At 36.7% G+C, this 13,552-nt stretch overlaps 1 protein-coding gene across 3 annotated transcripts in view; it reads left to right on the top strand.

Annotated features, from left to right (window-relative positions):
* The window catches only part of ARID4B (AT-rich interaction domain 4B), a 150,289-nt gene that overhangs the window by 57,244 nt on the left and 79,493 nt on the right, over positions 1 to 13,552 (top strand). For all 3 annotated transcript variants that reach the window (XM_090044428.1, XM_090044420.1, XM_090044411.1), the window contains exons 5-8: positions 1,721 to 1,811; positions 7,216 to 7,295; positions 10,450 to 10,541; positions 13,148 to 13,286. In XM_090044428.1, the coding sequence (XP_089900554.1) occupies positions 1,721 to 1,811; positions 7,216 to 7,295; positions 10,450 to 10,541; positions 13,148 to 13,286 (402 nt within the window). The remainder of the gene's footprint in view (positions 1 to 1,720; positions 1,812 to 7,215; positions 7,296 to 10,449; positions 10,542 to 13,147; positions 13,287 to 13,552) is intronic.

Raw genomic sequence — 13,552 nt, 5'->3', positions numbered from 1 at the left:
GGTTTGGGTGTTTAGACCAGCTCTGTATTTTAAAGTGACAGTGGCAAGTTAAGTCAAATAGTGTACAGGTAATTTGGTGCATCTCCTCCAAGTCTGAGCAGCAGTCAGTATGTTAAAAGGAGTGACACCCTATCTAGAGGGAATATTTCAATATTTCTCTTTTTCTGGCAGGATGGAAGCAAACCCATCTTTAGTGTTTAGTCATATATCTATTTTGACTGGTTGAACAAATCTTTGTGCCTTCTTATAAGAAGTAGCATATTTATCAGGATACTACACCTTGTCTATTCTTGTCTTGGGTGTGCTTCTTTATTAAATTATTTGTGCTGTATTCCTAGAATAGCCTCATAGGAAGCTTCTTAATGCAGGCTTGAAAAGGGTCTCATCTTAAGGAAGCCTTACACATGTCAATGTCTCCATTTTTTAAGGATATATCTATGCTGCAGACTGTTTGCAGGGACAGCAGTTTAAATTAGCCTGGGCTCCATACTCTTCTCAGCTATACTACTATGGTACCTGAGCTAGCACGTTTAATGTTAGCTTGGGCATCTCTATGCTACACTACACTCTGCAGTATGTGCATTATCCTCAGCTAACCTTGTGGTTTTAGAGTAATTTAATAGAGAATTAACTAAAATTTCGTAAGTCAAGTTTAAACCTATTTTTGTGTTCATACAGACATTTGCTCTCATTTAAAGGAAACCTTTCCTAAGCTTTCATTAGCTGTTATACAGCATGTGAGTGCTGTAAGTGTGACCACTCAATCTACGCTTTGGCAAAATACAGCAACTTGTCACAATATAAGTATACTTTCTGAGAATCTTTTAGCTTTCTTTGATATTTCAGTGTAAACTGGCTTATGTGAACCTTAGGTTTTCAAATACCAATTCAAATAATAGCTTAGTGTTCCTATGGAAGCCTTTGGTGACAACTTTTCTTTAAAAGGTCCTGCTGGCTCAGATTTTCTAATTAGGTGTAGTCTGTAGGGTTGAAAGGAGAAGGCTTTCTTCCCAACTTGCTTCCTGTGCATTAAACAAAGATCATGAAAGAAAGGGGAACAAAAGGGAAAAATAAGAAAGGGAGGGCAGCAAGAGGAATAGAGGGGCAATATTGAAGAATACTACAAAGCAACAATGCTTAATATTATTTTAGTTTGATTGCTTTTGCAAAAACTAAAGGAGAGAGAGAGATCTTAAATAGCACACTGCAGCTCTTCATCTCCATATTGCCACCTTGTTCTGGAAGTGAAAGGGAAGGATGCAAGTACATAGTTACAAGCCTGTTGGACATTTTGGTCTTGAATCGAAGAAGTTTGGCTGGCTTTGGTTTCAGTCTCTCTTACTTTGGAAAACTCAGCTGGATGATTTGAGCTGGCAAGCTCTTGTACAAGAAAACGACATCACTCAAATCAGTTCTTGTTCCCCACCTGCTGGTTGGAAAGAACCAACTCAGTTTGCTGGATGGATTTAGAAGAATCAAAGGAACACATTGAAGAAGAAAACGCATAGTTTCAAGCAGAGGTAGAAGTACAGCATATTTAACAGTAAAAGTTTAGAAATCATTGCTCTTAAATACAAAGTTGTATATAATTCTAAGCAAGACATTTAGAATTTTATTGTTTCATTTTCTAAGTAAGATTTGCTGACTTCTGAAAATGCTTTATTTATCTAATGCAGATAAGTTATCTTTTTGAACGTTCTCAGGAGCTTCTGTATTTTAGGTAGGAACTGTTGTAGAAGTAAAGAATCCGGATGGAACTTACCAGGAAGCTGTCATCAACAAACTAACAGATGCAAGTTGGTACACTGTAGGTAAGGAAAATAATTATGTATCTTCTTAGATCCGAAAATACAAGTCAGAAAAATATCATGTGTCACAGGTTACTTGTCCGACTTTTTACAACATTTGATCAGTTCTGAATTTGGTGGGGAACTTCCTTTGGGACTGCAAATGTGTTTAAATAAAAATGGAAATTGATCACATAGGTATTCTTGCTAAGAAGTACTTTATAAAAACAGAAGCTGTTCTTAATGCAACCAAAGCATACTTTGTCTGTGGCAACAGCTATTTTTAATGGCGTTTCTTGTGCTGTGCATTTCTATTGACATGATTTGATACTAATATACTAAGCACACTTACTTTATGACCAGTCTCATTTGAAGTCAGTGGAAATACTGTGTAAAGTGTACCAAGGGTTTTTTTTCAGGATTGGGACCGTAAAAAAAAACACTGCAATGTTCAGCAAGAACATTTTGCCACACTTGAATAACTCTTGAGTAGTAAGAGAAAATAGAACTACTAAGCGAGTTTAATTTTTGAGTTTTTGCCATAAAATATTTAAGAATTAACTTCTTTAACGAAGTTTCCTACTAAGATACTAAATAGTTACACCAGTAAGATTTTTCAGATCTTTTACATGATTTGGTGTGCAGGTACACCAAATACCCAAGTTTTAGATGTGATGCACTATTTGAGCACTGCTAGTTTAGAATACTTATTAGATACTTTACTTCTGAATATCTAATGGATAAAATTTGATAAGATGAAATAAGTGTTCATTAAAAGTGCAATGGTTGCAGAATTCACTTTCCCTACCTTTTTAAAACTAGTTAACCATCTTAATGGCTCCTGTAAACAAGCAACTAAAAATTGATTTTTTCCAATATATTGTTTTCCTTTAAGTTTTGAAACATTTCTTTGGATGGTTTAGTTAAGGTACCTTAGCAAAGCTCATTTGGGCTCAATTCTGACACATTTAATTTTTCAGGGTTGATTCCTCAGCACACCAGTCTTTCTTTGACAAATGTCAGCCCGTCCTAAAAGAGCCAGTGATTCGTGTATGTGTAGTGGGTAATTGTGAAGCTGCTACAAGAAATAAATGGACTACTGTTGCCACCAGAGTCAGGAGTGGGGGGGTATGTGCGCCCCCCCCCCCCAGTGACTGGGGGGTGGGGCCTCAATGGCTGATTGGAGGTGCCAGCGATGCTTCACCTGATGCCCCCACTCTCTGGCTGGCACCTGCAGGTGGGGCACCGGCACTTCTGCCTGCCCATTGCCCAAGGAGGGACTGCTGCCTGTCAGGGGGTGCACATGCACCCTGTACGCGTCACCACTGAAGACGTATATCATTTATCAAGAACAAATAACAATAGTTGGCCTGCATCTAAGATGTGGGAGAGTAGAAAGCAGTAGTTAAAAGAATATTGATTCCTTTTCCCCCAACTGCAAAACTGTACATTTCATTGAGTTAGAAGGGAAAAGTTATTGCCCTTTCCTGGTAGACTTTTGGAAGTAACGTCTATTCTTGATTGGTAGCTTCCCTTTTCACATCCACTTACCTTGTTATGGGGATTTTGTGTTGCAGCAGTCTTGTTCTTGGATATTTTAAAGGAAGCATGTTTTAGACTCTGTAGTCTCTTAAGTTTTTACACCAGCAGACTAATTATCTTGCACACTGGAATGGGCGTGTAAAAATCAAAGTGATTTAAAGTGTTGCAAGGATGCATGAAGAAAAATTATCAGTTGTGACCATTGAGAGGCACTAGGGGTTGCTGGTGGTAAACTGATTGTTGATCTGGCAGATTAGGACTTCACGTAAGGAGTACTATGGGAATTCTGACCTAAATGATAGTTTTACATTTTGAAAATGAGTGCAGCCTGTGAAATAGATATGCAGTTCCAGGTAGGTGTTATAGCATATGTAATTTCTCTTCTTGAAGATGAGAAGCATGAACAGACCAGAAGCTAGAATAGAACAAAGTGAGCATTGCAGGGAAATGGAGACAAGAGGAAGTGATATTACCGAATAGTAATATTATTGAATAGCTGCTGAATGTCTCAGGGTAAAGGGTTACAGTGAAGTTATAGTGTGTGAATGTGTAAATAAAGAGGTCTGCTGGAGAATTCTGAAAAGGCTGAAATCTGGATGGAATTCAAGTAGCGTGTGATATGGCTAATGCATGAAGTAAGCAGTTCAGCAGAGCGAGTAAAGTATGAGTAAGTTCAGACTAAATTGTGAAGACAGCTGGTTCACAGATTTGTACTTGGAAATTCAGCCTGAGAAAGAGGTGGCTATACTACAGGAAAAAAAGGGTCACTTTATATCTAGCTTCCTTACTCAGCCAGTTTGTCTAGTTTTACATCAGCACCATTAAGAAATATGTGCATCATCACCATTTAATTAGAAGTGACCCCAGCCACAAAACCCTTTAATCACCTAAAAACTTGACTTGGCCAAGCAGACAACACTGAAGAAGTTTTACAGCAAATTGTTGTGTGAGAGAAACTAATTCGGTGTGGCATTGTGGCTCATAATATTTCTAGGATTGCCCATTTTGAGACCCCTTGAAGTGTATGATTTACAGTGCTAAATAGTAGGGCCAGCTTAAAGACATGTAGGGCTAAGGCCTTGTCTACCAACAGATTTTGAATAATAATATTGGTTTTGGGTGTGTGTTCCTGCCGAAACAGTTAAATTAGTACAACCCCTATAATAGAGGCACAGTTGTATCAGTATAATAAAGGTACCTTTTACTGTTCTAGTTTATTCCTCTTCCCTCCAGGTATAGTTATACCAGCATAAGGCACTATTTTTTATTTTTTTTTTACTGATAACTGTATACAGTGTGAACACTAATTATTGTATACAACAAGGATATATAGTTAACAATACACCTTGTTTGGTGGCAAAGCATAAGTCATCTGCTTGCAACATTTCTGAACTTTGTATATGTATGAATACCTGGTTTCTTTGATATCTGGAGCTTGACTTGGAAACCTTACTTCCAAACCTGCAGTTGGGCAAGCTTGCCGTTTCTCTAACAAATTTGGAATGGTTTATTTATAGTTCAGTGACTTGGCCTGAAACAGTGACCTCTTGGCTTTCCTTGTAGCTTCCATTTTCAGGATCCCTCTTTTAAATGCAATACACTATCATAACTTTGCCCAGTAGAGGACAGAATAGGCTGCCCCATTCATTCATTCTGAAGATCTGTTGGGGTACAGTAGAGTGCATACATGTCTGTCAGAACTGTTTGCTCTCCATAGGTCACACAAAGTTGTCTTTAACCAAATATAAAGAAGCTCCTCCTTTGATTACTTTGTTTTGTTATTGCTTAGCAAAAGAAAAAATATCCTTTTTTGTTAAGGTGCTGTCAGGCAGGGAGTAGATAACAAACAAATTTTAGAAAAATTAGCACAGTGTGCGTGGGGTTACTCTCCAGAGTAAATAGCATAGGTACCTACCAAGCTTTGATTGTTTTCTTCTTTTATAGTCAGCTTGGTATCTGAAGAAGGAAGACCATTTTTAACCCGATTACATAAAGAAATTCAGCTGTGCTGATTAACTCTTTCTGACTTAAGAACCTGCTGCTTTCAGCTTTGGTCAGCCAAGGGAAGAAACCTACCCAAGTTAACTAGTTGAGGTGTATCATCAAAAGCCACACATCCCCTACAGCAATAATTGGCGTCAGTCCCCTAGTTTCTTGAAACCCGTCACAAAATACAGAAATTCACACTGTAAGAATTGTCATACTATATCACCATTTAGTTTACTGCTTCCTTTAAGTGATGAAACTGGACTGAGGAAGTGAGTCCAGAGGTGCTGTTCTCTAGCCTGTCCCAGATAGTATTGGATTTTTCATCCAGGAAAAATATTCAGGAGACTAGGAAGAGAATATTTCCTGTCTTGTAAATGTAAATATAAGACCAGTGGGTTTTTTTCAGGCTCTCGTATTTTCTGTGAATTACTTTGATTAGTGATTAAGTCTAAGATGTAGCTTAACATCCAACACACTAATTATTAGTAACTTTACAGCTAAGATACTTTAGGCTCTGATCTTTCAGTGAATTCTTTACAAGTAGGCTCCCTTTGACTTTGGATTGCTTTCTTGGTCCCAATTCACCAAAGTGTATATATGTATATATCTAACCAATCTTTATATAGATCTATCGATATATCTTGCATGGAAGGAATTGTAAAGGCAGTCGAGGGAGAAATAGGCCAAGTTTGGTTACCACTGTTTCTTAACAGAGCAGAGGAGCTGGTGAGAGGTGAAAAAGATGAGATAAGAGGGTTTCCTGAAACTTTCCTTTTTTAGCTGAACTCTCTTCCATGTTGGCTTATGGCCAAAGATTACTCTTTAAAATACAGTTTTCGCTAAGGAGGAAAGTAAAAATGACTGGTAGCACAGACTAACATGAAATCAAATTCCTGTTTCTCTTAAGTAGCTGTAGGATACAAATATTTTGAGAGTTGAACTTTGACATTTAAATCACCCTCATTAAGACCTGCCTCAAGGGGATTTAATAACAATTTAGTTTTCATATAAATGAGTTATCAGTTGAAAATCCTGCTCAACACATGTGTAGTAAATTTCTAACTTTAAGTACACACCTGTCAGTTGAACAGTTGGAGTCAGCTAGAGGATGTGTGCATGAGTAGCTGACTTGGTTATGCCCCCAGTTTCTTAGCTTGCAGATAGGTTCCAACTGACCTGTTTCAGTTTCTGGGAATAATAGAGCCTACTATAATGTAAGCTTAAAAGTCAGAACTCCCCAAATTATTTCCCCTTCTCATCTTCCACTTGCTGCTCTTAACTACCTGTTTGGTGGCACTTTGCTTGTTTAACAGAATCTCACGCTGTTTCTGTTGGGTGACAGACAGATATTGGTGTCATATTATAGACCTGGCAGATGACATTAGCAGAGATATAAAGCCAAAACTTTCAGTGGCATTCACTGGGATGTCTTTTGTTTTGTTTTTGTTTGTTTGGTTTTCAAATCATGCCTGACTTTCAAAGGTGCTAAGAGTCTTCAGTATCTACTGTATTCCATAGTTGTGTTCTTACATAGCAAGTTAGACCTGAAGATAGTGTGAACTCTGCTTTAGTTAATAATGGATATTTAAAAACTGAGACAAATGTCACAAATTTTTACTTCTGTCTGATTAATGGGAGAATCCTTTCCCATGAATTGGACATGATTAAGTGATAGATTAGATTATATAAAAGGGTTTTAAATAGTTTTGAAAAAATGGAGTAACTACTTTGAACTGAAGTTATTGGATTAAATATTCATTAGGAAAACACTACTATAACTTTTCTGTAAAAAATTTCTCTAAAGGTTTTTGTCTCATCTGTTTCATCCTGAGTGATTATTAACTAATCATGGGTTTTTGTTTGTTTGTTTGTTTTTTTGTTGTCCCCTTGGTAACAGTTTTTGATGATGGGGATGAGAAGACTCTTAGACGCTCTTCCCTTTGTCTGAAAGGAGAGAGGCATTTTGCTGAAAGTGAAGTAAGTATTTGGCATCAAAATGAGTGCATTGTAAATACACAACTCTGTCTTTAAAAAAGAATTAAGAACAGTTTCTCTCTTCTGAATTGCATCTGTTTTATTAGAACCTCAGTGTTTAGGAGGTCAGACAGTGATACTGCCAGATAGTGACCACGCAAATAAAATCCATTAAATCCAGCTTATTCTTTTTTTTTTTTTTTTTTTTTTTTTTTTTGGACATCACGGGCTAAGTTTTGAGAATGTGACTTTGCCAAACTTATGGAAGTTACCTGAACTTCGTAGTGAAATGGACATAACATATATTTTTCACATGATGGTATTCCATTCTGTGGATTAGTTTAATTTTGCTATAGACTGTTTACTTAAAATTATCTGAAAAAATTGGATTAAAAAAAGATGCTGCAATATAGTACATGACATAAGTTGTTTGTTTTTTAGCTTCTCACACAATTACATTGTTTGGGAAATTGATGGAAATGACCATGTCTGATTTGTAAATATTATTGTATTAGCTAATGAGCTTGACATATTTATACAGCTCCATGTTTGCTGGAAGTACATTGGACTCTGTATAAGTGCATAGCTGTGGGATGGAAAAAAGGCTGTGTACTTACCCAGAGAATGCACGTAACCAAACCTAATGTAAATGAGTGGGCAGGCCAGAAACGAATCCTGCATTTTGCTAAGATTCCCTTCCTCTGTCCAATCTGCTCTGCTTTCTGCTCACTACTCTGTGCTTCTTGCACAAACTCCTGCTCTGCTTTTTGCTTCCTGCCCTATTTGTTTCCTGTCTCCTCTATGATCTGCAGTATGCACAGAGGCTGTCTCTACTGTTTGTGGCATTCGTAGGGCAAATTGGCCACCCCGATGTAAATAATGCTCAAGAAGTAAATAAGGCTCTCAGAGGTAGTGTTGGCTTTCCTCGTTTTCAAGGTTTCAGTTGTCTTTCAGGGTTGCTATAAGAAGCCTTGAAAAGGAAGAAAGTAAGCACCTGTGAAACTACTCAACCCCTGTTGTTCTGAATGTTTCTAATAGGCCTTTGAAAGTTGCTTCCTCTTCACTGTTTCTGGACCAGTTATAGGGAGTAGGCTCCACAGAAGGGAGTTAGTTACAGTTTGTAATGTAATTGTACTCTGGTTAGCTGATACTAGGTACACAGGGAGGCTGAAAAATGGCATACACTTAACCAACGTGCAGATAATTGGAGTCTGTTACAGTTTCAGTAACAGGCAAAAAATTTGGAGTGGCATTGTATTCTGCAGTTCAGTGAATTATATGCATACTGTATAAATGTATAATGGGGACATGCTGTACTTGGTAGGCTGTTGTTATCTGATATTTAAAGAATTTTTTCCAGAAAAGTCTTTTCATATTATTTTGAAGTTTTAGTCTGAATATTCTATACCTATAAAATATATAAGTCTTTGCAACAATTTGCTATTTATTTGAAATCTCAAGTCTGACTTCTGTTTTGGCTTATTATATAAAACTGTCTGGATTGATGGACAAGCAGATAGACATTTGTTTGCAAACGTGCTAATGTAGTAGAGGTGTTTAAGGAGGGTTCTGTTTAGTAAGAAACTTGTATATATGTTTTCCTCCAAGTTGGCATGTTGCCCATTGGTTATTTAAAAAAAAAAAAAAAAAAATGTATCCTGTATTGCAGTTGAGGTGCTTAGATGCTCTCTGGCATGAGTATCTGTAAGTCAAGACCAAAAATTCCACATGTCAATGATGAAAGCTAGGCTTCTAGATATCTGTATATGGTTTTAAATAGAAGTTGTCTAACTTCAAGATACTGAATAACTGTTGCTCCCATGGATTTTTTAGTGTTGTAGGAATTTAGCAGTTCTGAAAGTCTGGTTGCTTATATTTAAATCCATTAACATTGTTTAAAGAACATTGATTTGAAAATGTTGGCCAACACTGTGGCTCTCCCTGTTGGCTGGTCAAGAATATTTACCTATTCAGATTATTCCATCTGAGGATTTGGCATTTTCCCATAAGTCACTTTATATATGATTCCTCGCGTCCAGTTGCCAATGGGGTACTTAATCTGCCATTCCACAAATTTGGTTCATGATGGACATTCCATATGTAGTTACCAAAAGATGATATCCTGTATCTGGTTTCTTTACTAGTTAGTACTGTTCTGGTGCTGTTGTCCTATGTATTATTGTGTGTGTCTGTAATTTTCATTGCAGTCACCCATAAATGGGTACTTATTTTCTAGTTAAAAAACCAAACCAAACCAAACGAGCTGCTTTGGTTGTACCGATTCTGGTTTTACCCATATGCAGGAATACGTTTATATGCAATTTCATGTTTTTAAATTCATGAAGCGTTGATATTGGTGAGAGTGTTTCAGTTGTACTTTCACATTTTTGTTGGTATTTGTTTGCTTGCATTTAAACAACAGTAACAGTTTGCCTAGGAAAAGTATTGGTGCCCTAAAAGCCAATTGCATTTAAAATTGTGAATGATTACGTGGAGCAACCTCTCCAGAAGACTGCATATTCCAGAGACTTGCTATAGGAGATTCTGGTAGTCTTGGATCACTTCTTTCAACCCCAAAGAAGGTCTAAATTGAGAGATTTCCTCCTTCCCACATGATCCCTACTTTTCTAAATACAACTGTTCCAAAATCATCCTCCTCTTTCCAAGAACATAGACAGTGTTTGTCAGTAGCTGATAAGAATGTTAACATCTTCATTTGGTTCTGAGGTCCCTGGTGGGTTGCCTTGCTATTTTCAGTTTTACTGGATGAGAAGGACCTTTGTTCCCTGAAGTGTATAATTGGCATGTAGGTCTGAGGTTATTTCAGAGGCAGAATGTTCATCCTCTAGCAGTGGTAAAGGAGTATGTCATATCACTCTGTCAGTATTTCTACCAGATTTTTAGTTCCTCTTTACTGGCAAGCAGCTTACTGGTAGGGCCTTGGAGATGATTGTGGGTTGGAGGTTGGTTGTTGTAAAATTTAATTTTTATAAGATTTGTCTGTTTTAAAACAGTTCTGGCTCTGCTTGTCAGATCATTATCAAGATTTTCCAGTTGCCAGATATGTTCTGCAAAGTCCACACAAAAAATTTAGCGTAAACTCTTGGAAAAGAATTGGTATATGTACTTTTAATGAGTTTAATGTTTTTGTCAACAGACTCTAGATCAGCTGCCACTCACCAACCCTGAACATTTTGGTACTCCTGTCATAGGAAAGAAAACAAATAGAGGAAGGAGATCGAATCATATGTAAGTAAAGTGTCGGTTACATCACTTGCTTGAGCTCTGTATTTATTTCCCCATTTATATTGTTGTCTTAATTCCAGCAGTTCTAGTATATTTTGTGTTTCTGAATATTATTAAAATGCTCAGTTAGTAGTATGAAAGTGACATTATTCTAACCTTTTAAGTGAAAGTCAGGAAATAAGTGTCATAGTATTGTTGTTGTACAAGAATTGCAATGAGTGCAGATGTGGGTTTTTTCTAGCTTCAGTATTCACTGTGCATAGGAATTTTTAGAAGGAAAGAAAAGAGCATACTAAATACAGGCAGACAAGGTTCTTTGGGTGAATCTGATATCTTTTATTAGACCAACTTAAATAGTTGGAAAACCATTATTAAGCAAGCTTTCCAACTATTTGTTTTTGAACTGCAGATATAAACTGCAGATATGATGGCTAGACTTCCCATAGATCTGAAGTGCTTGAAGGTCATGATCTGCAGAAAATCTGTATGAAATACTGCACTGAATACGTCCCTTTTCCATTTGGTTGAGCACAAGTTGTTAGCACAGTTATGGGAAGGATAATGTGGTTGCACTTTACACTTAGCATTGATTGTACTTGTTGGATAGGTTCTACTATATAAGGTTCAGTATTTTGTGCTGTGTAAATACATTTGGTGGTTTCAGTACTGAGTGAAGAAATTCCAACACCAAGAAGGCTATCGTTTGTATGTTAGCCTTCCTCTTCAACAGTGTTTTTACTTCAGGGAAAAGAAAAGGAAAATCTCTGGAGATTTCAGACTACAAAATTGACCATATAGTTCTACTATAAATCATGCTCCTTGAAAGTAGAGTAGAACATCCTGTACCACAAGAGGAAAAGTAAAACCAAGTAGTATGGAAATTTGATTTTTATTAATTTAGACTTTTGAAGAGTCTTACCATTCTGTTTACCCATCTTACCGTTTTTAAACGGTAAATATGCTAATTCCTGACCTCTTCAGGAATAAATTTAGTAATTAAGGCTGTATTTCATGAGAGTACAATAGAAGTCACATTCATTCAGACAAGTATGCAAGAGTGCATTAAAATGGGAACGTTCCCCTGTGCCCTAAATTTTTTTGGGTGATTAATATACTTTTCCTATCCATTTTTCTCCCACTGCAATCTTCCCTTCTCCTTGTGTTTTTAAGAGCTTGCAGGTTGGTTTATGTATTTGCAGTAGTATCACAGACAGTAGTCCAGATAGATAGTTCTTTGAATACAGTTTAAGTTCAGAATCAGCCAAATTGCACCTGAACCCAAACCCCACTGCTCTGCATCCTGAGTGTGTGTGGGATAATGGATTGTTCTCCCTTTTACCTGCTGACATGTAGCAGAGTCACTGATGCACTTTCCTTAGTTTCTCTGGGTAGAACTTAGTTTTTCCCAGATGTTTCTCTGGGACATACCACATAGTCACAGCAGAGATAGCTTTCTCTGATTTTCTTCTTGTCATCAACACTGCCTGAACTCAAATCATGAAAAGACAGATTGCACACACTCTGAGGGTGAGTTGGGCTTTCATGATTTTCCCCTAACCCAGTGTTACTTTTCTTCCTGAATGCTGACTGTGACTAAAAAAGGTGGGATTTAGGCTTCTTTTTCTTTTTCTAGAAGTTTCCCAAATCTCAGAAATTACCTGATATATTTTCTTTAAAAACTGATTTATGCAGGTGCATTCAGAATTTTGCCTATGACCTTCATGTCACAAGTAAATTATCCATTGGGATTCTGTACCTATAGACAAGCACATTTTTATATATTTACTAGAAGTCTGTTGATTCACAAAGGTGTAGATTCTTTCTAAACTACTGGAGCTAAATTAAACCCTAGTGTTGCCTCTGTTGCCTACCGTGGCACTATACAAATGATGAATTGGAGTCATTAACTTCTTAAAATCTAACATGTGCTGAATATCCTCCCTGTTTTCAGAGGGCAAGCTCTATTATCATTAGCTAAATTTGTTGATTAGAAGAGTACTGTATGCAGAAAGTAGGAAAATTGGACAGTTATTAAAGGTCAAATAGCATATTTGTTTTACAGTTTTGCTATGTCCTGTGAACCTTAGTAATAAAGTGCTCAGGATAGTATCTGAGAGCTTCATAAGAAATTTAAGGTAGCTTTATTTCACCCCTGTGAACTAGGAAAGTATTATTATCCTAAATTTACAAGTGAAAAACTGGGACCCAGAGTGAAAAAGCAATTTGTCCATCTTCATATAGGAAGTCTGGCAGAACTGGGATCTTCTGAATCGCAGACCAGTCTGTGACTAAATCAAGGGTTAATTTTGAAGTTTTCCTTCTTTGTAGAGGTGTAGTGGTTTGAGAGAAGAATGAAGCACTTTAAAGTGATAACTTTATAACTGTAACTTTTAGCTGTTATGCTGCAGTGATGAAGATTCAGGTGAGACTGAATTCTCTGGAGATTTTTTGCAGCCTTTTCTGCTTTTTTAAATTCTATAAAAATCTCTAGAATTTAACCATTTCAGATGGTTGTTATCCTTTTCATACATTTGTTTTAGAATATTATCTTTGAATGCTCTTTAACTAACAATTAAACATTAAGCATCTCTTGTCTTTTCCCTGTTTAGCCCTGAGGAAGAATCTTCATCATCTTCCAGTGATGAAGATGAAGATGATAGGAAACAAACTGATGAACTGTTAGGAAAAGTTGTGTGTGTAGATTCCTACAGTGTAGATAAAAAGAAGGCTCTCTGGTTTCCAGCCTTGGTGAGTATTTCATTTCTATGTTGTAAATCATTTAAACTGATGTTTTATAAACATTGAAAGCAAAGATCTTGTGCTTTCTTTTGGTCAAGTTTGAGTCACTGGCAGCCACTACAGAGTTGAGCTTAGTATGTTTCTTCGAATTAAATAGTATCATAATGGTCAAGAGAAACTTTTTATATAAAGAAAAGTCTGTTTATTAAAAAGCAGTTCCAAACATGACTGTAATTTTCCAACCAATTGTCTTAATTTTATCAGGATAACTTGTG

This window comes from Crocodylus siamensis, chromosome 1 (genome assembly GCF_052110815.1).
Source record: "Crocodylus siamensis isolate JL-2025a chromosome 1, ASM5211081v1, whole genome shotgun sequence".
NCBI classification, from domain to species: Eukaryota; Metazoa; Chordata; order Crocodylia; family Crocodylidae; genus Crocodylus; species Crocodylus siamensis.
This window is presented reverse-complemented; position numbering and strand designations above follow the sequence as displayed.